We start from the raw sequence: 26,476 nt of genomic DNA, 5'->3' as shown, positions 1-26,476 counted from the left end.
TATTTTTTTGTCTGTTATAGACAGCTTTCTTGTGCAGATGAGACAAGTACCTGTTAACATACTTGTCAAGCACAGGTTAATGGCATAATGCTGAAAACTGTGTGAGGCAAGTTTTCTTCTTTGGGGACCCAATGTCTCAAAGACTACATGGGCATGAGATAGAGTTCCTTTAGAACTGGGATTTGTCAAGAGACATTGGCTGGCTCTCATATAACCCCTTCCCCCACTTAACTCTTTTTTTTTTTAATTTAATTTTATTTTATTTGTGAACATACTGTACAGAGGAGTTACAATTACATGGGCAGGATAATGCATACATTTCTTACCAAGCATTGCAGCCTCCTCCTTTGTTTACCCTTCACATCCCTTCCCAGCCGCCCCCCTCCCCCCCATTCCAATCCTATTCCTTCCCCCCCCACCCCCGCACCGACATTGTAAAGCTCCTTTTGGACATGACAACTTGTACTTCTCATTGTTGCAACAGGTCCACCTGTATCCTTAAACAACTGGTTTTTCCCCATCTCCTCCACAAGTTATACTGACATCAAATATAGTGAAAGCAGGGGTTATACTGTGGGGGAGGGACATACAAAGCAACAAAGAGATAATCTTATAAATGCGTTAGAAACACATGCATGAAAGAAAAAAACATTAAAATACACATCTAAGGGTTCATTTTCCTGACATCACATTATCTGACCTTTTCCACTTGACTCATACATATACTAGATATTACAGATAAGGGAAACCATAGGACCTATGTTTCTTTGGGCCTGGCTTACTTCACTTAATATAATTTTTTCCAAGTTTTTAACTCTTTTTTGTCCCATCCTTTCTTCTGTTCCTTGCTTCCATTTGTCTTTGTTTCTTTAAGAGTCCCAGGCATACAAATGTCCATTGCTACTCTGTACCAGCTGGAGACCAGGTCTTGTCCTATATTCATGGCCTCCCCAGGAGAAAGCTTACAGATTCATCTTTGGAAGTGATGGCAAGGAGCAGCAGTTCTGGTCAAGCTGAGGTGTGTATATTGAATTATTTATTCTCTTTGTGAATGAATGAGCATCCTTTGTTGAATCCTATATTTTGATACAGAGCAGAGAATGAGATAGTCTAAGGGTGAAACATACTCTTTATGTTTAGAGAGATTTCCAGAAGGCTTCCTGGGAAAACTCTTTGGATCTCAACCGTAATCTTCTACTCCTCTGTTGGCATTTGGTGCCACTACTGGGCCTCTTGTTCTTCCTTGGCTCATTTGCTCATGACTGATTAGACTCAGGCCTTCAGTCTTAACATTCTGCTGGTTAATTGGAAGTAAGAGCCTCATATATTTTTGTGATTGCACTAGCTTCCTCCTTCCATTTTCAGTCCTCAACCTCTTCTTCAGCTAGCATTATAGACATGAGCCACTGACAGTGGGCTTCCATGTCTTCTTTCCAAAGTTTTCCAGAAGGGTCATAGCACTCCCACTAAATTCAGAATCTGGATTTCATCCTTTTTCTACATTGTCCAGTACTAAACTCCCCAATCTAGTGAGTCTCTAAGATTTGATCCTCTGAATTCTTGTATAATCAAAGATGTTATTCTGTAAGATCAATAGATGGGGGATGTGTGTGTGTGTGTGTGTGTGTGTGTGTGTGTGTGTGTGTGTGTGTGTGTGTGTGTGTGTGTGTGTGTGTGTGTGTGTGTGTGTGTGTGTGTGTGTGTGTACTCTGAAAAGATTTCCTTCCTTTCTTTATGGAACATATCTGAGGCAAATTGAACTTGAAATCAATCACCCAGGTTGATGTTCACCCCCAAGTGCTACCACCTTGCCCCAATTTCAGCCTCAGTGGCTTCTGTTTCCTTGCTTGGGCCTTTCATTATTTTGTCTCAAAGCCCTGTTCATTTTTCCCACATGGTTTTGTTAGGAAATTGGCCAGAGGCCAAATGGAATGCAAAGAGAAGATGCTTTTCTCCTTTCCCTGATCAGAAGAGAGCTCAAGTCAAACTCCTTGAACTCTAGCATGTTACACGGCCTTTGGAAAGAACTGAAGACCTTGGACCCCATCTCCTCAGGATTTCTCCTCCAGTCTCAGCTGAGCTACCTCCTTATAAAGCACCAAGTTCCTCTGCCAATACCTACAATCAAGCTCCTTTTCCAGCGATTCTCGAAGAGAGGTTCTCCTGAAATGGTATGGCCATCTTGCTATTATAAGTTTGGACTCCTTTTGTCTTTTCTTTTCTTACGCACCATGTTACTGGAATTAAAGTTTCTTTCTTGAACATGACCTTGACTCCTACTCATACATAGACATTTCTAGTCAGAATAGAATGCAACAGAAAATACACTTAAGGCTTTTAGCTCTGTTTAACTTCCTTTTTATACATTCTGTTTCTGGTGATACTGCAGGTTGTTGGGCCTAACCTCATGACCTTATACTTGCTACCATTTGAACCATACCTTCTGTCCTCTTTTGCTTTAGTTATTTTTCAGCTGGAGTTTCACAATTTTAACCTAGGCCAGCTGGACCATGATCTTCTTATTTATACCTTCCACATGGTCAGGCATGCAACACTGTGTCCAGCTTTTTTGTTGAGATAAGGTCTTGCTAAGTGTTTTTTTCCACCACAATAGCTTCAAACCACCACCCTCCCAATCTCTACCTTCAAGCAGCTGGGATTCTAAAGTATGTGCCACTCACTAACATTCTAGTAAATTTCTTTTTAAAGGACTTTCCTATCTCAACTTTGTCTTCCCTTAACATTGTAAAGATGGAAGCAGATTTAACATGATGTGTCTACTTAAATTCACTCAGGAGCTGCATTAGTGTGGGGGTCCATGGGAAGAGTAGAGGGCTTAACTAAGATCTCCAATAGGATGTACCAGTTTCTTAGACATGAGAAGTATCTTTGAAACATGATTTATCACTACCATTTTACAGATTAAGAAAGTGAGACCTGGTGGCTGTCAAGGTCACCCAGCAAATTAATGGCAGACTTGGGCTTGAGACATAATTTCTTTAAAACAAAGCCATAATGCACATCTTTGGCACCAAGCTGAATATAGTATGATCTAAGTTCTCAGAACCACAGGAAGATACCCTAACATAGGTAAAAATACCAGTGAACAAATCATTAGCCAGAGTGTATTAATAGCATGGCTACAGAGAGAAAAATTATCCCAAAGGAAGGCCTGGACTCTCTAATTCCATAATCATTAGCTCATAGACATGGTGCTCACTTTGCTTTTAATGTTCCTAATATCTAAGTGATCTTATCTAGAACCCTAGCTTGACACCAATCTCATATCAGCTCAGGGTTTAGTGACATGGTAAATGCAAACTATTGATCCTATGTCTGGCATTTAGTAGGTACTTAAATAAATTTTCTTTTCCAACCTGCCATAATAGAATAAATGAAATGTGTTGCGTACTTATGAGGAGTTCTTAGCGGTAAAATGGCAACCGATGTCAATGCTTAGTTCCATCTGACCCTCTGGCATGAGGCCTTGTGTATATCAGAGATGTTAGCACCCTTATTTCACTTTCATACCTTCATTACCCTGAATTTTTCCACCCACCAGAACTTCTGCAAAATGTATCTAAATATAAGCATATATAATGAACATGTAAGAGGTAGGAGAAGGAAGGGACACAGAGAAAGAAGGAGAGAAGGGAGAGGGAAACTGACAAGAGGACACATTCTGTGGTGATCAAAAATAACACAGTTTTCAGTAGGGTTTCCATTAAATCAGCCACAGACCCTTTTAGGTAAAGTTATTATATTGGCTTATGAAACAGCCACTGGGGGATACTTTTGGACCTGGTGGCAGAGAGGAAAAAGAGTGCTATAAAAATCTCCAGCCAATAGTTTGAGCCTCAACTCAAAAGTGGCACCTGTCCCTTTTGCTCACAACTGATTGGCCAGAACTGGTCACGTGGCCTTACCCAAGCCCCAGACAACCAGGAAGTACAACTTTATGCCCAGAAGGGATAAAAATAAAAAGTCATGGTTAAAAAAAAGTCCCAATAGTTATAATCCTATATTTTTGATTGACTTTTAAAATTTCTAGTGGTAAAAAAATTCCAAATAAATTTTATTTCCTTAGATCTCTTTCTCTTCAAAGTAAATTAAATGATGATGTTTCTATTTTATATTTAATTTTCAGGTAAATTATGAAAAACTACTATGGTTTTTAAATGATGCAATTTCAGATGACACACAGCAAAATGAAACATTTGTGGACAGCAACCTGAAGAAAACTCAGAGTCATAGTAATCATGCCCAAAGGTATTCTCCCTTTGAATAGGCATAGTACTCCTACATGACTTAGTTCAGGCTGCTGTAATAAATTACTTGAGACTGGCTGGCTTATCAAGAACAGATGTTTATCTATCATAGTTCTGAAGGCTGAAAGTCCAAGAACAAAGTCCCAGTAGGTTTTAATTATTTTTGAGTACTTAGTGAGGATCGAATGAGTGTTTTATGTATCCTCACATGGTGTAAATTGATGAGTGCTCTCTGGCCTCTCCTTATAAGGGCACTCAGTAATTTCATTCATGAGGGCCTATCCTCGTGACCTAATTAGCTTGCAAAGATCTTACCTCCTATCAACCATTGTATGGAGAATAAAGTTGCAACATTTGAAATTTGGAGGGACACAAGATTTATTCTATTGCACTATACTTCTAGGGCTAGCAGGATCTTGTAGGCATCCATTCTAACATCTTAGCCAATGGAGAATCACTTTGTCTTCACCAACAGTTGGCTTGTACACATGGCTCATTTTTCCTCTCTCCTTGTCTCTCTGTCTCTCTGTCTCTCTTACACAATCTCTCTCATATGCAGGACAGCACAGAGAGTTATTTGTAGCAGTTGCAAATGTGCATGTGTTTCTTAACACCAAACATGTGTGTCTTTATGAGGTGACTGTGTGAAAATGAAAAACCTCATTATGAGATGAGAAATGATTGTATGTAGATGCAAGGCTCATCTATAAAGTGTGATTCCTGAAATAGATTCAGTCAGTAAGTACAGATCCTGGATTATAGTTATGAGCAAAATGTTTGAGGTACAGGAATTTTAAAATCCCTTTATATGATCTTAAGGGAACTAAATGGATGCAAATAAAAATAGGATGTGAGAAATATCATTAGAGATGAATCACAATAAACTATGATACTCTCCACATTCTCTGAGAACAGTGACAAATGCAGTGGTGTGAAGCAATAGTATCATTGCCAGAAAACTGAATTCGACTTCTGTCTCTGCCTCTCAATGTCTGTGTGTCCTTGTCATATACTTATCCTGTCATTGATTCTATTCTCCAGCTGGGGAGTGGAAATATGAAAGACTTACTTCATTGATTTGTAGGAATGACTGAGTTAATAAATACCCAGAAAGAGCAGTACATAGTAAATACTATACACACCTCTTTATGATTTTTAAACTATTCTTCCTGACTTCTTAATCATGAATGATATGATGTAATGATTAAGAGCTATAGCACTGGAGTTAATTGCTTTATTCTAGGACAAAGATTAGACTTTCTTGGACAGATGCTCTGAGCCAGGTGTTAGAGCTGATTCCTTTCCACAGGTTTCCTCTTTGACACTGATCCTTCATTTGACTGCAGACTCACTGAACAGCAACTGATTGTAAGGCTCACTCTTCTGGGCACAATAAATTCCAAGGTTGGCAAGGCCAAGTCTCTTCTTCAAAGGCTCATAATACAAAGGAAATGATATTTCCATATAGATATGCAGTCAAGTATAGAAACTGTTCTAGCAGGATCAACAAGCCCTGGAAATATTAGTATATATATATATATATATATATATATATATATATATATATAATGTATACTGATATATATATATATACATATTATATACTTACATTTTAATATGAGATGCTCAATAAATATTTGTTAACTATAATTGCCATCTTCCCTTGTTTAAAGAGTTTATGTGACTTGATTATGGAGACACCTGAATAGATATTATGCTCATACATTATGTTTAGCTAGAGGCTTCAATATCCTCTCCTTGCTCAAGAAGTTTCCCAGCTAGTGAGACTGTCTCACTCTTGTAGAAGGGAAGGTTGCCTGTTGCTAGTCTCTCTTTGTTGCAAGGACACATGTCTCAAACTCTGTCAATCGGATACCTGTGTTCTAGATTTGAATGAGAATTTTTTTCTTCTCTCTTTTCTTGTGAGTTCCTGGGGATAGGAAGTCATCAGCTTTGTCCCTGGCTTGGTACACTGAGTGCTGAGTGGACATGCATATGTGGAATCCATTTACTGCAGCTGGCAAGTTACTTGAAAGCCTGTTGCAGGAGCACATCTGAGCAACCTCACTCACGGCTCTTCTGACAAAGCAGAGGGAGTGCATTTTCCTGACTGGCACATTGATTAACAAAGAGCCTGGCTTCATTTCTATAAATACCCTGGTCTGTATAATACTTCACTTTCTCTGATGTGCTCAGAATGATGGCTTTATGTAAATAACAGAGCATATTATATTATTATTTGCATACCAGGCTGTACCTAGTCTCAAAATATTTCTGGGTTTACCAGAGATAAAAAGTAGAGTCAAAGACAATACAAGATGTCCCCTAGTTCAGATTTCCTCCTGGGTAAGTTCCTTAGATTGGGGGAGCTGGCAGATCTTTGTTAGGATTGTCTTGGCTTTTGACAATGAATACCTTGAACATCTGATTTGCTGCTGCTAATTACTTGTGTTTGGGAATAGTAATATTAAGTAGGTAAGCTGGTTTAATCACTGCTTTGTTGTTGTTATCTCAACTGGGAAAGAAGAACTAGGGAGATGGATTAAGAAGTCTAGTCTATGTGCAGTCACATTGGCTGGCACCTCCTGAGAAGAGACTGAAGAGCTCACTTTAGTGGAAGACATGTGAAATCTCCACATACAGTCACATGTGCAGGTCACTGAGACTTAGAAGGTGTCAGGAGGTAGAATCTTGGGAATCCCCAATAGACAGCAGAGTTGAGATACAGCATGGGAGCTGCATACCTTCGCTCAGAGGGGAGCATCTTGTAATCATCTGTCTTTCCCTGTGTCCCTCCCATCAGCGCCTTACCTCAAGGCTCCAGCTTGCAGTCTGAAATAAACAAGAGCCTGCTGGAGATTTTGAAGATGGCATTAAAGGTAGCCAATGGCAGACCTAACATCACAAACCTCAACCTGAGTTTTCGAAAAGAAGATCACTCATTCTCTGGCTGCCTCCCTCTACCCAAGGTAACAACATTAGAGTTCAGATTTTTTTCAGCTACCAAAGGCTACTTCAGAACTTATAGTCTATAATAGTAAGATACAGTTCTCATCTGTATTCTGCTGGTGGATTCCATTCTGTACTTGAGAGAAAAATAAGACAGATAAGGGATTATGAAATGTGCAGAATTGGCCCAGGAATTACTTACATTGGGCTACTTTCTGATGTTAATACTAGAAAATGTTGGGGCTGGGAAGGTGGCTCAGTGGTAGAGTGCTCGCCTAGCATGCATGAAGCCCTGGGTTCTAGTCCTCAGTACCACATAAAAAGAAAAAGCTGGAAGTGGCTCCGTGGCTCAGGTGGTAGAGTGCTAGCCTTGAGCAAAAGAAGCTCAGGGACAATGTCCAGGCCCTGAGTTCAAGCTCCAGGACTGATCAAAAAAAGTAAAAGTAAAAGAAAAAGAAAATGTTGATAGTATCCAAAGAATATTTCACAATGAATAACAAGTATTTTATGGCCAAATTCATTTCTCAATCCTTTCCCAGCTTCCAGCAAGATCAGCATGTGGTGTCTCCTTCCTTAGGAATACCATATTTTAGAGACTGATGTAATTTATTGCTGATAGAGGGTAGCATGCTGTTTTGAAGCATTAATTAACAGTGTGGATATGGTTTGTAGACAAAGATCCACAGCCATATTAATTTATAGATTCTGCAGCCAAATAAAACCCAACCATGAGGCTACTTTATATACAGGTGAAATTACAATCACCATTATTATTAGAACTGGGTTGATAACACTTTCTAACTATGACTCCATTGAGTTCTTACCATATGCTAAGTGCTTTGTTTACATGCTCTCATGTAAACAAAGTTAATTTCTTACAAATCATAGTGAAATCCTGGTAAATATTGTTATACTGACTTAATAAATGAAATAGAACTTAAGCTTAGCAAGGTCAGTTAAATCACCTAAGGGCTACAGGAAACAAGTGGCAGTGTCAAAGTACAGAATATTTCCGGAAAATAAGAGCCAGGATTCGAATTCCATTAGCGAGAAGTAGTCAGAACATTTCCCCTGAGTCTAATCTATAGAGTTAGAATGCTAGAGAATTAGACAGAGTTGGGAAGTACAAGGGGAAAAAAAAGTTTCCACCAGAAACATTGGAACATACCTTTCATTTTAGATGTACAGGGATTAGCATTGAAAGAGTCAGGAATTTTTTCAAATGGTATTATCTATTAGAAATCCAGGCTACAATGTACTAAACACAGGTTCTTATTCTAAAACAAAGCATCTTTCACCTATATGTTAGTGTTCATATATTCTGACAGGCTTTTGGAATATATGAACATGTATGTAAGTTTGTATGTGTATTACATACCCAAGCATGTTGTAGTTGAGACAGAATACTGCAGGAGATTGATCACATCATAAGTGGCCTTTGCTATGCTCATAAGAAGACTGCAGAAATAAACCAAGAAGGGCTGGGAAGGTGGCTCAGTGGTAGAGCACTTGCCTTGCATGCTCGAGACCCTGGGTTCGATTCCTCAGCACCACATAAGCAAAAAGAAAAAAGCCGGAAGTGGTGCTGTGGCTCAAGTGGTAGAGTGCTAGCCTTGAGCTGAAGAGCTGAGGGACAGTGCCCAGGCCCAGAGTTCAGGTCCCACGACCGGATCCAAAAAAAAAAAAAAGAAAGAAAGAAAGAAATAAGCCAAGAAGCAGCAATTTGTTGTTAGATTAGAAAACATAAAATATCATAGGTGAAGCCTGAAAGTTTTCAAATCGGTAGAACATGAACAACTTGAAAATTAAAATACATTTATGTGATCTCATTGAACCTCAAATTTTTCACCAGGAAAAATCTAGATTCCAAATAGCTACCACTTATATCTACTGTGAAGGTTAAACAAGACAAATATGGGAAAGTACAGAGTATGCCTCTCCATGTACAAGACCCTACAGGAACGCAATTTCCTTTTCTGCACATATATGTTTAAATCAGTTCATTGAGAGGCTCACTTCACAAATAGCCCAGGGAAGGAGGATTTTTGCCACCACTGAGTGATGACACATTGAGCACTGGCTATCCTTCAGACCTCCAGGCTTCTTCCTCCACAGCTGTCCCTGAAAACTTAACCTTTATGTTTAGAGATCCAAGGAATGAGACACATTTGCCTTAAAGCTGCTCTGACTTTCTTGGGGCATCTGGTGTCTCTTAAGACATCTGGAACTTACTCGCAGTATGAAACAGTTCTAAGAGGCATGTGAAATAGAATTTTGTTTCCCTAGAATGTGAGGCAAATTGCGACCTAAGGAACTTTGGATACAGGAAGCAGCAACAGTCACGCCTCAACTTCCTCACTCCTAGACACAGGATTTAAGAGAAGAATGAGGAAAGCTGCATTGTTTGGGGAGGGGAACCAATAGTCCTTACTACATCTCCCCTGCTTGAAGCTCAGGAGAGAGAATCATGGATTTTTGTGATTATTCCTTAAAAGCTGAGCACTCTCTCCCCAGAAACACACACACACACACACACACACACACACACACACACACAAACACACACACACACACACACACACACACACATCTATACACCAACACTTTCTTTTTTTTATTGTGAAAATACCATATAGAAGGGTTAAAACGGTTACAATTACATGGGCAAGATAATGAGTACATTTCTTATCAAGCATTGTTGCCTCCTCCTTTGTTTCCCCTTCCCATACCATCTCCTCCCCCCATCCTCCCCCCAAAGTTGTAAAGTTCATTTTTCGACGTACATCTCATTGTTGCAATGGGTCCACCTGTATCCCTATTTAAACAATTTGTTTTTTCCCTTCCCCTCCACAAATTATACTGACATCAAATACAGTGAAAGCAGGGGTTATACCATGGGGGAGGGACATACAAAGCAACAATGAAATCATCTTATAAATATGTTAGAAACAATAGCAAGAAAAAAAACATGTGAGTCCTTATCTTGGGGTTCATTTTGCCTAACATCATCTTATCTGACCTTTGCTGCTTAAGATAAGGACACAAGCCAGTATATGAAGGATCTTTCTAAAAAGTACAGATTTTATTTTGAAGGGCAAAAGCAATCATTGAAGCATATTACCCAAGTGAATTGTACAGTCCTATTTGAGTTTTTGAAAAGGAACATTCTAATAGAATTTGAAGAACAGCTTAGAGGTAGACAAAACTAAAGGCAGAGAAAACTTTTTAGAAGGCCATTTCAGTAATTCCATAGGAAATACAGAGCTTGAGTCAAGACAATAACATTAAGGAAAGAGAAAAGTAGATTGTGGTAACTAATGGAATGTGGACCCTGAATTAGATGGACTGATTTTGGCTTCCAACTATTACCTTTGCCATTGTTGTTCTACGGCCATTCTCAGAGACAGGAGGACATAGAATCACACAAAACTGCTAGGATTTCTGGGTAGATGATTTGGTGGCTCCTAGTCAATGATTAGTACCTATCAATCGGTCTGCTTCTAGGTACCCCAATATACTGTTTCTAATTTGTTATTCATTTTAGCCTAGAGCAAACTCAGTGTTGCTAGAAATAAATGATCTATTTTTAGAACAACATCTTTATATAAAACAAACCAATATGTTGTATGCCTGTGGATAATTCAATTCTTGTCCATAGATTACAATGACATAATGTGGCCATTTTCTACCTCTCTTTTTTGCCAACCTGAACCCAAACATACTTCACTGTCTATTGATGCCAACTCGTTTATGTATTACCTCATTCCTTTATGTATTTAATTGTGGGTCCTTCATTTCCATGATTCTGGTAAGCAATGGTGATAACACAAGAAATACAATCTCAGCCCTGGGTAAACAACTGTGTTGTAAAGAAGCTCAACAAGTCACAGAAAATTTCTGCCCAGTAATAAAAGGGTCTAAAAAAGAAGAGTACTTAAAGTAAAATGCATTCCATTCTAAATAGCACCCTGGTCTTTTTCTCTCATTCTTCATACTTGACTTTCCTCTGCCTAAAATTTTCCCATCTCCTTATGCTTCTGGTTATCTCCATCTTTTTTGTTTTCCAAAACAATGTTCGATTTTCTTTTTATAAATGACTCTGATTTAATTCCACTACACCTAATCAATAACATATATGAGGTTTATATCTAGATTTGATGTCTCTCCTTCCATAAAGTCTTTTTGTTTAGTTTTGTTTTGATATTTTGTTTTTTACTGGAGCTTAAACCCAGGGCATTGTACATATTAAGCAAATGCTCTGCCCCTGAGCTACACCCCAGTCCTTGACATCACTTCAAAATGTAGGTTCTAAGACCAACAAACCTTGACTCTCATAGTTCCTAAGAGGAAGCATGCAGAAGCATGTGGGTAGCCAGGAGGCTGAGGGAATGAGAGGAAAGGGTGGACAAGAACCTTTCTGGTGGTTTCCTAGTAAAACAAGCTTAGGGTTGGCCACGCTAACTAATGTCAATGGACTCTAGGAGTGTAGAGGCTATCCCTGCTTACCAGGTACCTGGTCCTAGGCTAATTAGGACAGAGTAACAGGCTCTGTGATAACCCCAAAAGTAGTACTTGTGTTTGTATTTAAATTAATTTGGCTGGCACCAGTGGCTCACTTTATACTGATCTCTTTATTTTCTCCAAGAAATCAACTTAATAAGGGACACACACTAGCATCAATAACACCCCCACACACACCATGACAAAACATCATGACCGAAAGACCTCTACTCACTATATTAATCTTTCTGCCATAATTTAGTTTGGCCTATTCATGTGTTAGGCAGCTTTTTGTCTTGGTTGCAAAACACCTGAGAAAAACAATTCGAGAGAGAAAGGGTTTATTTTGGCTCACTGTTTCAGAAGTTTCTGTCCATGGTGGTTTGGCTCCATCTCTGTGGGCCCGCGCTGGGGAAAAACATGAAGGTAGTGGGAGATTCATGGGAAACTGATGAGCTGCTCACACCATGGTGGCTGGGTGCACAGAGAACCACCTAAGGAAGAGCCTAGGGACAAGATATACCTTTCAAAGACTACCTCAGTGACATGATTCTTTCCACTAGGCTTTACGTACTTATATCCCATTCAACTATAAACTCACAAATGGATTACTCCATTACTCTTATGATCCAATCACTTCCTGCCTGGGTTGCAACCAAACCTTTAACACATGAACCTTTTGGTGGCATGCTTCATACCCAAACCACAATTTAGTAGACAAGTTTTGATCTAATCATTGGTCCTCAATTAAAGTACTTTCTTCCTCCTTTTCTCCTTCCTATCTTTCTTGTTTACTGTGCCATACGTCATTGCTCTGTCATCACCCTTCCCCATTTCCTCTTCTTCTACTTTTGTCCCCTTTTCTTTTTTCTTTTTCTTTTTTTTTTTTTTTTTGGTCATAGCACTTGAACTCTAGGCCTAGGTGCTGTCCCTCAGCTCTTCAGCTCAAGGCAAGCTCTCTACCACTTGAGCTACAGTGCCACTTCTGGTTTTCTGGTGGTTTATTGGAGATGAGTCTCAAAAGCCGGTGGCTCACACCTGTAATCCTAGCTACTCAGGAGGCTGAGATCTGAGGATCATGGTTCAAAGACAGCCTGGGCAGAAAACTCCGTGAAACACTTACCTCCAATAAACCACCAGAAACCAGAAGTGGGCTTGTAGCTCAAGCGGTAGAGCGCTAACCTTGAGCTGAAGAGCTGAGGGACAGCACCCAGGCCCAGAGTTCAAGCCCCAAGACTGACAACAAAAAAACAAAAAACAAGAGTCTCACAGACTTTCCTGACTGGGCAGGCTTCGAACAGCAATCTTCAGATCTCAGCCTCCTAAGTAGCTAGGATTACAGGCATGAGCCACCAGCACCCAGCCTATTGTCCTTTTTCTTCATTTTAAAAAAATATTGAAATGCATAGTAAAATCCAGGTACTATTCTAAGTACTTATTTCTACCATGTGATCTTCATAAAATCTGGGGTATTAGAAAGTGTTTGTCTCATTTAATGAATGAAGTAATTAGAAACAGGAAGGTTTAAGTAACTTCATATGTCAAAAGCAGTAGATCTGATGTTCAAAAGAAAGTCTGTTCAATTCCAAATTCTTTTTTCTGTTATTATAAACACACAACATATGCTATCACATTCCTAAAAGTGTATCATATTTGAATCTAAGTTATCACCCACCCACCACCCTGAGAACTAAACTGGTTTGTTAGCTACACCTAGAGTTTTTTTAATATGTTTTGAATTGTAAAAATACTGTGCAGAGGGGTTACAGTTACATGAGTAAGGTATTAAGTACATTTCCTATTGAACATTGTTACCTCCTCCTTTGTTTTCCCCCTACCATCCCTTCCCTCCCCACCTCCCCAACTCCTCACCCCCCACATTGTAAAGTTTGTTTTCAAAATAGTGTCTTGTACATCTCATTGTTACAATGGGTCACCCAGAATTTTTATTAAGTATTTGGGAAACTGCAATGACAGCTAATTCATTTGATCAACAAATATTTATTGAACATTTGCTTTTTATGCTAAATCCTATAATTTATTAACTATAGGGTATTAAGGAAATATTTAATCTATGCCTTTGTTTACTTATATATAAAGTATAGATAATAACATTAACCTTGAGAATATAACACACTTGTTTTGTAAATAGAAGTAGATGCTATAAAAAATGTTTTGCAGTTTACCTATATTAAAATATAGGTAATTCCTAGGCCATTACTGCTTGTATCATGGCTGATAAAAAATATAAGATCAACAATTGAAAGCCCAATTGCTTCTGAATAACAAACTACACCTCTGTATCAGCCAAATAAAAATTTGCTATCGGTAAATATCCAACTAGCTGAACATTATTAGTTCTTTGAATTAATAAAAGCTCTAATTATGGAAGGAAAATAAAGTATCAACTTCATCCTATTAAGCTCCCCTCCTTCCTTATATTTAGGTCAGAGCTATATGTGGGAGGCATGGATTATTTATAACATTGAACCTTCTGGAAACATTGCTTAACTACCAAGATTTGGGTTATCAAGGGGAAATAAGGTAAGTTGACTTTTTTTCTCTGACTGTATCTTGGTTTGTATAAATTCTCAAGCTCACTCAGTTTGTTTGCTTAGCTGACACTGTACCAGTTGAGCCATGCCATCAGCCTGAATTTTTACTAATTAGTTGGAAGTAGGGTCTCTCTACTTTCTGCTCCAGCTGGCTTTGAACCATGATCCTCTAGGTCTCGGCCTTCTGAGTAGCTGGGATTATAGGTGTGAGCCACCAGCACCCAGAACTATGATGAAATTTTTATACTATAGGTAGAATAGTGTCATTGTGTTTTAGGAATATAATGTGTTAAATGCTAACAAAGAAGATAAAATGGAAGCATAACTACAATCAATCCTCAAAACAAACGCTCACTTAAAAAAATAGATGAAACAAAGCAAAAATGAGTATTAATATGGTAGGTTTAACCCTAACTATATCAACAATTACATTAAGTATAAATGGACTGAAGGCAGAAATTAAATGACAGAGATTTTCAGACTTTATTTTTAAAAGAACAACAGAATTCCATCTATAATAGCCCATTTTAAATACAAAGACATAGGCAAACTAAAAGGAAAAACATGGGGAAAAACATGCCATACCTTATAAGCTTTCTCTAAAGAAAGCCAGAAGAGTTACATTCACATCAGACAAAATAAATTCCAAAGTAAGAAATATTACCCAGGTCAATTCATAAAGAGAATCTAACAATTCTGAGTGTTTAGACCTATGATAGCATAGATTCAATGAAGCAAAACCCCATGATTTAAAAGAAATAAAAATGAATATATTCACAATTACAATTTAAGAATTCAATATTTCTCATCAGAAATGGATAGAATGTACAGACAGAAATCAATAACAATGTATGTAATTTGAACTATGCTATCAGTTCTGAGTATTGACTTCAGTATATTTGGAAGATTTGAAATCATAAAAGCACAGTCAGCTCTCTGTATAAACTGATTCCAGCTCCAAGAATTCAACAGTCATGAATCAAAAATGCTCAAAGTAAAAATTATATCTGTACTAAACACATATAGAGTTTTTCCCTATTATTAGTTTCTAAATAATGGGCAGTTACAGTAGAACAGCCATTAAGTAGCATCTGCATTGCATTAGGTATTAAAAATGGTTTAGAAATTATTTGCAATATAATACAAAAGAGGACATATGTAGGTTATATGCAAATACTATACTATTGTATATAAGGGACTTAGTATGTATGGATTTTGGTGTGCTAGAAGTTCTTGGAATGGTAACCAAAGGGTGATTGTATTTGCTCTGATCACAGAAAATTCAAAATCAAGATTTTTTAATCTTGCAAGTGTCCAAATAATCTAGGCATACACATACATCTAAATAATGAATGATCAAAGAATTCTCAGGAGAAAAAATGGAAAATACTTTGAAATGAAGTAAAATAAAATGCTGACATAGCAGAATTTTGTCTTACTACCTCTAGTCTTACTTATTAACTACACTCCAGCCAAGATACCAGAGTGTTACAGCAGCCCCTTAACCCTGACTCTACTCTTCTCTCTAGCCGATCCTCACGTCAGCAACTCCAGGAATTTATTTAAAACCCAAAACAATTTACATTATCATCTGCTTATAATATTTCAATATAACACCTGATTTCACTGTGAGGGTGAAAGAACAAAAAGTCCTTATGATGAGTTCTATACAATTTGCTACCTACTTATTTTTCTGGCTCTATTTAGGACTTCCTTTTGCCCATTTTGTTTCAGTCTCATTATGAACCTTTTCATATCAAGTCCACCAGTCATGCCTCCTCCTCAACACTCATCCTTTGCATGTTTCCTCTACCAGGAATGATCTTTCCACAGACATCCACACGCCAACTTCCTTACTTTCCCCAAGGTTTAGTTCAAATATCTCTGTCAATGCAGCCTACTATTTTCCTGTGTAGTCTCTTCTCTCTTTTAATATGCTTTCTTTTTGTCTTCTTCCATACACATCTATACTTGTAAAATAAATTATATAATTTGCTACTCTCTTACATTTATTGTCCTATGTCTCTCCCTAATAGACAATAAATAACACAGAGCAGGCCAGATCTTTGCTTTGTTCACTGCTATATCTTTTTGGTTTTTTTTTTTTTTGGGGGGGGGGGGTCTGGTCGTGGGGTCTGAACTCTGGGCCTGGGTGCTGTCCCTCAGCTCTTCAGCTCAAGGCTAGCGCTCTACCACTTGAGCCACAGCGCCACTTCTGGATTTTTTCTTTTTGCTTATGTGATGCCGAGGAATCGAACCCAGGGCCTCATGCATGCAAGGCAAGCGCTTTACCACTGAGCCACCTTCCCAGCCCCTCACTGCTATATTTTAAATGTCTAGAAATGTGCCTGCCATAATAAATACTACTATAATGAATATGCACGTACTAGAACTAAATTAGGGCAAGAATGGAATCTCAAAATACTCTCAGAGATGCCAAAATATGAGTTCTTCTCTATCCCTAGTTCATGGTCAGACTAAGGAGGTATTCCCTAACCAGCTTCTCAAAATCAGGTTTTCCCTGTGCCAAACATGCTCAGAACACCTAGTTTTTTTTTTTTTAATTTCCTAACAGCACTGCTTGCAATTATGTATTTATTTGTGTGACTTATTCACTTGATATCTGCATAATGATGATCACCACAGTACTGGCAAAGACCATACTCTTTCCTCATTCTACGTACCCATCATCCAGCCCAGTGTTTGACACATGAATGTACTGAAAATATTCCATGAATTCATTAATTCATTCGCTTAGCAAACCTTTATTGAGAGCCTACTATATACTAAGCACTACTCTGGACCCTGTGAATACAGATATGAATAAAACAAAGCCCTTTGCCTATGAAGTTTGTATTCTAGTTGGGAAGAGAAACAATACATGTTAGAACATAGGGCATATCACATGGTCACAAGACAAATATAAAAACAATAAGCAGGATTAAGGAGTATGGAGTGCATCTATTAATGGATAAAGGAATAAATGAAGCTGGGCACTGGTGGCTCACAACTGTAATCCTAGCTACTCAGGAGCCTGAGATCTGAAGATCATGGTTCAAAGCCAGCCCAGGCAGGATAGTCTGTGCAATTCTAATCTCCAATTAACCACCAGAAAACCGGAAGTGGTGCTGTGGCTTAAGTGGTAGAGTGCTCACCTTGAGCTCTGAAGAGCTGAGGGACAGTGCTCAGGCCCAGAGTTCAAGCCCCACAAAGTGTGCCATCACGGTACAGAGTTTGGCCAGAGAGGGAAAATCCAGGCAAAGAGACAGATCTGAGCACTTGCTGGTAGCTGTGGCTGCAGGGGTGGCAGCAACAGTGGCAGTGGTCATAGCTGCCACACCTACAACACAGAGAGTCTGGGACAAAGGTGCCAGATGCAGTGGGCAAATGGATTCTACTCAACAGCAGCAAGAACTGACAAGCATCTGCAGGATCTTCATCCTGCAGATCATAGACCAGAGACGACCCAGGAACCAAGACTTCAGCATAAGTAGAACCCTGACATCCTCACTCCTTCTCAGGGAGCAGAAGAGGGAAGGCCACCCCTCCCAGCCCATCCCCACCAGAGATCTCCATCTTTGATACTGAAAAAGGCCCAGCTGAGCAACTAGCTCCAACTCAGGCCTTGGAAGAAAACAAAAGAGTCATTTAGCAGTTCTCAGGAACCTAACCTGACCTGCCAGGCTCAGCTCCACCCAAGGAAAATTACCGAGCCCAGGTAGAGCACACTCTACCCCTGGAGGAGTGACTTTCTTCACTGGATAAGCAGAGCCAGAGGCTGCACCTAACTACAGCAGCCTAGACAATCAATTGAAATTCAATAAATATAAACACTGAGAATGGCTCCAGGCTAGGCTCTGTGAGTGCCTCAGAAGCTAGCCCCTCAGGGAAAAGCTACTATTTGCTGAAAGGCCTCAACCCAAACCCAGAACCTAGCCTCATCACAGCATCTCCAAACTAGAGGAAACAGCCATCTCCTTCTTTTGTGATACTCAATGCAGATTTCCCTCCCACTGAACTAGCCAGGGAGGAAGATCTGGTTAAAGCAGAGCATTTTTCTGCCTGCTCAAACAAACTGACTTAAGAAACCAATCAAGCCACAGGAAAACCAAACACCACAAACAGACCAGAGACTCCATCAAGAGACTTGTTATGGACACAAGGAAGATACAGGATCTTCCATTCCTCCCCCCCCCCGCCCAAAAAAAGAACTCTTTTCTGTGCCTTTTTATAATTTTTAATTTTTTAAAAAAATTGTTTTCTATTGATCTTTTTTTCTCTTATAATTTTTATTTTAGGTGTATGTGTGTGTGTGCTTTTTTTTTTTTTATCTCTATTGACCTTTTGGTGCTTTTTTTTCTTTTCTGCATTCTTTTCATTTTTTTCCACTTTCCTTTTTGTGTGACTTAATTGCTGTCCTGTTCATCCTCAGATATAGACCCATTGTCGATTATTAGACCTTATCCCCTATTGTGTACACATTTAATCCAGAAATTTATTACTCAATTCACAACCTCTTAGGCTTAAATTCTTTTTTTTTAATTTTTTTATTGTGAAAATACTGTACAGAGAGGTTACAAATACATGGGCAAGATAATGAGTACATTTCTTTTCAAGCATTGTAGCCTCCTCCTTTGTTTCCCCTTCCCATCCCTTCCCATCCTCCCCCTGTCTCCCCACCCAATCCTCCCTGCTCTCCCTACCCCCACCCGCACCAAAGATGGAAAGTTTGTTTTTGACATAACGACTTGTACATCTCATTGTTGCAATGGGTCCACCTGTATCCCTATTTAAACTATTTGTTTTTCCTCTTCCCCTCTACAAATTATACCAACATCAAATACAGTGAAAGCAGGGGTCATACTGTGGGGGAGGGACATACAAAGCAAACAAAGAAATAATCTTATAAATGTGTTAGAAACAATTGCATGATAGACTTTAATTCTTTAATACCAGTATTATCTCTTTATACCTATATAATTTTTAAAGAATTTTTGTTTTTCCATTTGTTTTCTTTTTTTCTTCTCTTTTTTAATCTCTCTCCTATCATTCCATCAAATTCATTTCCCTCACTGAGATTAGGACTTGATTAAATTCACTCTCCCTTTACCTCTCCACATCCCTCTAATCCTATTTTTCCCCACATTTCTCCCTAAACCTAATAATTTCTGGTTTGCCAAATTCTTCCTTGCTGTTCTTAGCCCATTAATCCATAGTTGTTTGATGTTGAGTAGATTGTATCTGTTGAACTAGATTGTATCTGCAGCCTTTTGACTGTGCAAATACATGACTTTGGTTGATGCTTGCCTTAAAATAGTGTTCTAGCAAAAAATTGGTGTTACTTTCATACCAAATAGGCAGAATAAGCCAGAAAAACAGAAGAAAAATGGCAAGTTCCTGTATCTCAACTCCCACTCATGATAAATCAGGGGACAGAACTGTTAATGAATAATACAGAGGAGAGTCCCCAAAAAGCTCTACAAACACTTTTGGTAAACATGGTGAATGAAAAGATTGAACACCTGCAAAGGACTCAGGGTAAGCCTGATAGGGAGAGAAAGGAGGCAAAACAAAGATCAATACAGAAATCTCGTGAGGGTGAGGAAGCTACTCAAAGATTGATACAGGAATTGCATGAGCAGGTTGAGAACATGCAAAGAGAAATCAAGGAATTGCATGAGCAGGCTCAGAACAGTCAAAGAGAACTACAGGAATTGCGTGAATGAAAGGAAGCTAATCAAAGAGTAATACAGGAATTTTGAGAGCAGGATGAGAATAGACAAAGATCAATACAGGCATTCATAGAATCCATAAACAGAGAGCTGAAAGAAGTCAGGGAGACCACAAAGGGAATGCTGAATGGAGCCCAACAGAAGGAAGGGGAGTCCAAGGAAACCATAACCAATCAACTAAGTGATTTTAGAATAAACACTGAACACCAAATTAAGGAAGTAATGAAGTTCATACAAGATCTAAAACAAAGCTCCAACAAAGAATTTGAAGCCATCAAAGCTGGCCAATTAGAAGGAAAAGAAATAAAAAACAAAGTAGAAAGTCTTGACAGAGGGTTAGACCATGAAGAAGATGGAATCTCAGGGATTGAAGACAGCCTAGATATTATAGAGAAAGAACATACAACTATCCAAGACAAGTCCTAGAAATATGATAGATCTATTCAACATTTGGAAGACACTGATGGTGTCTTCTGATGGAAGGCCTAATCTGAGGATAATGGGTGTAGAGGAGCACCTAGAGACAGAAGTTAATGATCTAGGAAATTTGTTTAACAGGATCCTAGCAGAGAACTTCCCAAACATGCAAAAAGATAGTCCTATTCAGATACAAGAAGCTTTTAGAATTCCATATAGACCAGACCAGCACAAGACATCCCACTGTCACTTTATAATCTACACAGTATCAATTCAGACAAAGGAAAAGATCCTTAAAGCTGTCAAGGAGAAAAGATCAATCACTTATAAAGGGAAACCAATTAGAATCACCTCAGATTTCTCAGTAGAGACAAAGCAAGAAGAGCATGGAATGATGTATGCCATGCCTTAAAGACAAATAACTATCATCCAAGAATTCTGTACCCAGCTAAACTCTCCTTCATAACTGAAGGTCAAATAAAAACCTTCAATAGCAAAGAAAAATTGAAACATATCTCCACCAAACCAGCCCTACAAAGATACTTAAAGATGTCCTACACATAGAAAACCAACAAGACCACAACAAAGGCCAAGAAACCACGCCCAAACTGAGAATCCAAGAACCATAGGAAGAAACCAGTTGCGGCAGCCCCCAAGAAGATGGAAACATCGCAGAAACTCCCAAATACCTCTCAGTCCTCTCATAATTAACAGACTTAACTCTCCAAGTAGGTGACATAGACTGCCTAGTTGGATTAAAAAGCAAGATCCTTCTATCTGCTGCCTTCAGGAGTCACCTTGCCCATAAATACAAACAACTTTTGAAAGTAAAAGGCTAGAACAAAATCTACCAAGCAAATGGCCCCCATACACAGGCAAGAGTTGCAATCCTAATATCAGATAAAGTAGACTTCAAATTAAAATTAGTGAGATTAGTGATAAAGAAGGTCCCTACATACTAATTAAGGGATCTCTCCTTCAGGAGGATATTACAATTCTAAATATCTATTCACCATACAACGGAGCACCCATATTTATCCAAGAAACACTACTTTCCGTCAAATCCCACATAGATCCAAAGACATTAATTGTTAGGAACTTTAACACACCACTTTCCCCACTAGACAGCAAAAACTCAACAGAGAAACCACAGATCTAAACAACTCCATAGATCAACTAGATTTAACAGACATCTACTGAATATTTCACTCAGCAGCATCAGAATGCACGGTTTCTCAGCAGCCCATGGAACATTTTCTAAAATAGACCACATTTTAGGTCACAAAGCAAGCTTGTCCAAATTAAGAAACATTGAAATTATACCTTGCTTTCTCTCAGACCACAAGAGAATAAAATTAGAACTCAACACCAAAAGCCACCAAAGAAAGTCCTGTAATACATGGAGGCTGAACAATACACTTTTGAATCACCAATAGGTCATGGAAGAGATTAGAAAGGAAATTCAAATTTTCATGATATTCAACAAAAATGAACACAAATTACCAGCTCCTCTGGGACACAGCAAAGGCAGTACTCCGAGGCAAGTTTATAGCTCTGAGTTCCTACATCAACAAATTGGAGAGATCTGAAACCAACAATTTAATGAGACATCTCAACCTCCTTGAAAAAGAGCAGCAAGATAAACCCCAAACCAGTAGACAGAAAGATTAAAATTAAATCAGAATTAAACGAATTAGAATCCAAAAACACCATAGAAAGAATCAACAAAACAAAGAGTTGGTTCTTTGAAAAAATGAACAAAATTGACAGACCCTTAGCAAATCTTATCAGGAAAAGAAGAGATCACACCCAAATAAATAAACTCAAGATAAGAATAGAAGTATCACCACAGAAATAACCAAGATTCAGAACATTATAAGAGAATACTTCTCAAACCTTTATGTTAATAAGTTTGAGGACTTGGCAGAAATGGACCTTTTCCTAGCAAATCTCGACCTGCCAAAACTAAAGCAAGATGAATTAAACAATCTTAACATGCTCATATCAAGCATTGAAATAGAAACAGCAATAAGAGACCTCCCATCTAAGAAAAGCCCAGGACCAGATGGATTTACAGTTAAATTCTACAAGGACTTCAAAGCAGAGCTCACACCTATACTCCTCCAACTCTTCAATGAAATTGAAAGAGAAAGTTCACTACCAAACTCATTCTATGAAGCCATCATAACCCTCATCCCAAAACCAGGCAGGGACTCATCAAAGAAAGAGAAATATAGACCCATTTCTTTGATGAACATTGACGTAAAACTTCTCAACAAAATTTTGGCCAATGGACTTCAAGAATTCATCCAAAAAATCATAAACCATGATCAAACAGGATTCATTTCAGGGATGAAAAGCAAATCAATTAATACAATTCATCACATCAACAGGAGCAAGGACAAGAACCACATGGTTATCTCAATAGATGCAGAAAAAGCATTTGACAACATCCAATACCCCTTTATGATGAAAGTTCTGGAAAAAAATGGGAATCCAGGGAACATTCCTCAATACAATAAAGGCTGTTAATACAAACCTACAGCCAGCATTAAACTAAGTGGTGAAAAACTAAAGCCATTTCCTCTGAACTCAGGAATGAGACAAGGATGTCTACTCTCTCCACTTCTCTTCAATCTAGTATTAGAATGCCTACCTACAGCAATAAGACAAGATGCAAACATAAAAGGGATCCAAATAGGGAAAGATGAAGTAAAACTCTCCCTCTTTGCAGATGACATGATCTTGTATTTAAAGAATCCCATGGACTCCACTCCCAAATTACTCAAGCTGATTCTAACTTTGGCAAAGTAGCAGGGAATAAAATTAACCCTCAAAAATCAATGGCTTTATGTATGCCAACAATGAGAAAAGCCTGGCTGAAATCAGAAAGCAACTCCACTTATAATAGCCCCACAAAAAATAAAATACCTAGGAATTAACTTAACCAAAGAAGTGAAGGACCTCTATGATGAAAACTTTAAAAACCTGAAAAAGGAAATCAAAACAGAACTTAGAAAGTGGCCAGACCTCCCATGTTCCTGCATTGGAAGGATCAACATCATGAAAATGGCAATACTTCCCAAGGCTATCTACAAATTCAATGTGATACCTATCAATATTCCAACCTCATTCTTCAAGGAAATAGAAGAGGCAATCCAAAAATTCATATGGAACAATAAAAGACCCCGAATAGCAAAAGCGATCCTTAACAGAAAGAACGATGCTCAAACTCTACTACAAAGCCATAGTAATCAAAACATCTTGGTACTGGCACAAGAACAGACCTCAGGACCAATGGAATAGAATTGAAAACCCAGAAATGAACCCACAGACCGATAGACATCTAATCTTCGATAAGGGAGCTTAAAAAATACAATGGAAGAAAGACAGCCTCTTCAGTAAATGATGCTGGCAAAATTGGTTAATCACTTGTAGAAAACTAAAGCTAGATCATTATATATCACTCTGCACCAGATTAACTCCAAATGGATCAAAGACCTCGGAGTCAAAGCACACACACTCAAAACATTACAAGATGGAATAGGAGAAACCCTAGGTCTCCTTGGTACAGGCCAAAATTTTCTTAATAGAGACCCAGAAACACAAAAAATCGAAGAAAGGTTGGACAAATAGAATTGTATGAAATTGCAGAGCTTCTGCATGGCAAAGGACATAGCTAGCAAGATTAATAGAAAACCCACATATTAGGAGAAATTCTTCACTAGCCATACAACAGACAAGAGTCTCATATCTAAAATATACCTGGAACTCAAAAAATTAAATCCCCCAACAATAAATCTTCAAAGAAACAACTGCCCAATAAATAAGTGGGCTAAAGACTTAAAGAGAAACTTCTCTGAAGAGGAAAGAAGGATGGCCAATAGACACATGAAGAAATGCTCAACCTCCCTAGCCATAAAAGGAATGCAAATCAAAACAACATTGAGATATCACCTCACCCCAGTTAGAATGGCTATAATCAAGAACTCTAATAGTAACAGATGCTGGAGGGGATGTGGACAGAAGGGAACCTTACTGCATTGTTGGTGGGAGTGTAAACTTGTTCAACCACTTTGGAAAGCAGTATGGAGGTTCCTCAAAAGACTCCACATAGAGCTCCCCTATGACCCAGCAATCCCACTTTTGGGCATTTACCCAAATGATCTCAAACAAGAGCATACTAAAGCTACCAGCACAACTATGTTTATTGCAGCACAACTATGTTTATTGCAGCATTATTTACCATAGCTAGGATATGGACCCAACCCAGAAGCCCCTCAGTAGATGAATGGATCAAGAAAATGTGGTATATATACACAATGGAATTCTATGCCTCCATCAGAAAGAATGACATTGCCCCATTTGTTAGGAAATGGAAAGATCTGGAAAAAATTATATTAAGTGAAGTAAGCCAGGCCCAAAGAAACATAGGTCCCATGGTTTCCCTTATTTGCAATAACTAATATATGTCTGAGACAAACATAAACTGTCAGACAAATTGATTTTAGGTGAAATGAACCCTAAGATAAGGATTCAAATGTTTTCTTCTTTCTTGGTATTGTTTCCAACATATTTATAAGATGATTTCTTTGTTGGTTTGTATGTACCTCCCCTAGGGTTTAATCCCTGCTTTCACTCTATTTGATGTTGATATAATTTGTGGAGGGGAAGGGAAAAAAACAAACTGTTTAAATAGGGTTACAGGTAGACCCATTACAACAATGAAATGTACAAGACGTTACTTCAAAAAATGAACTTTACAACTTTGGTGGGGTGGGGTGGTGGGGAGGGGTGGTAAGGGGTTGTTGGGGTGGGGGTGATGAGGGGAAAAGATGGTATGGGGAAACAAAGGAGGAGGCATCAATGCTTGATAAGAAATGTACTCACTATCTTGCCCATGTAATTGTAACCCCTGTGTATGGTTTTTCACAATAAAGGATAAAAAGAAAAAGAAAAAGAAAAGCAAGCATCAAAGGTCACATGCTATCTGTTTCATAGTAGAGACTGATGCTGATTAAAAATTCAAGTCCAGATCTAATATTTCAGGAATCAGGAATATGAGACCCAGAGACAATAGAGGAGGAAGGCAAGAAGGAAATCTTAATTTTCTACTATTTTGTGTACAAATTACAGAAACTCAGATATCTTCATTCACCTGTCTTTGACCTTTGGATATTATTCACCTATTCTTGACCTTTGAAGATTTAAGGACATCAACATCATGAGAACTAAAGAATTGCATTTAAAAGAGATAAACTTGCTCCATCCTTAAACAGTCATAGGCTAAAGCTTATTCTTTTGAATTAAATCCATTCAGTTAAGGACTTTGTATGCAAACCTATATCCTTAAGAGATTAAAGATGCAATTTAGACACAAGTTTCAGAAGCTGAATGCGCAAATCATTATTTTAGTACATATTGTCCATTAATCTGCCATTCAATTGGGAGCCCATTTGGAATGTGGCTGATTGCTAATTAGCAGGATTCTAGTGTTGAGCTGCTTCCTGATTAAATGTCCTTTAGAATCAATAAAACATCAGGAGGGATTATGGTGATGTGGGATTAGCACCATCTAACTAAATAAAATGAGTTGCATTTCCTTCTTATTGCAAGAGCTGACTAGAGGAGAAAATATTGTGAGCCTTCTCACAGCGCTGTTGTTTTTTATAATAATTTTTTTAAAACTAAGAGTTTGAATTTTTCTATCCTTACTTTTTTGCCATTTGCCTACCAATTAGCAGAAACATTAGTGTATGACTGCCAAGGTAAGGCGATTTTGAGAAAGACTTGATTACGATTTCAAATCTCTCCTCTGAATCCACCCTTATGTAAAATGAATTCAGGTTGTGTTGGATAGAAATGATTATCCCTGTTCTTGGCCAGGAACATGAAGTCAGAATGCACATTTAATGTTTTTTGTGTGTGACTTTGTAATAAATGGTAATTAAGGAGAGCAGAGAGAGACAGAGAGAACAGGAGGCAAACTAATACTCTAAAATTGTATTGGCCAAATTAAATGGTTTAAAACACATGCATCCAAGCCAAATTGTGT

General features: G+C 38.3%; 1 protein-coding gene across 2 annotated transcripts in view; it reads left to right on the top strand.

Moving 5' to 3' along the window:
• CUNH1orf87 (chromosome unknown C1orf87 homolog) overlaps positions 1-26,476 on the top strand; it is a 70,795-nt gene that overhangs the window by 21,575 nt on the left and 22,744 nt on the right. The window contains exons 4-8 of one of the 2 annotated variants that reach the window (XM_069987049.1): positions 875-1,018; positions 1,908-2,171; positions 4,148-4,269; positions 7,072-7,237; positions 14,164-14,261. In XM_069987049.1, the coding sequence (XP_069843150.1) occupies positions 875-1,018; positions 1,908-2,171; positions 4,148-4,269; positions 7,072-7,237; positions 14,164-14,261 (794 nt within the window). The remainder of the gene's footprint in view (positions 1-874; positions 1,019-1,907; positions 2,172-4,147; positions 4,270-7,071; positions 7,238-14,163; positions 14,262-26,476) is intronic. The other variant, XM_069987050.1, reaches the window with a different exon arrangement.

The sequence above is a fragment of the Dipodomys merriami genome, unplaced genomic scaffold (genome assembly GCF_024711535.1).
Source record: "Dipodomys merriami isolate MVZ:Mamm:240054 unplaced genomic scaffold, mDipMer1.0.p SCAF_34, whole genome shotgun sequence".
Taxonomy (NCBI): domain Eukaryota; kingdom Metazoa; phylum Chordata; class Mammalia; order Rodentia; family Heteromyidae; genus Dipodomys; species Dipodomys merriami.
The sequence above is the reverse complement of the archived record's forward strand: the minus strand, read 5'-3'. Positions and strand labels throughout refer to the sequence as shown.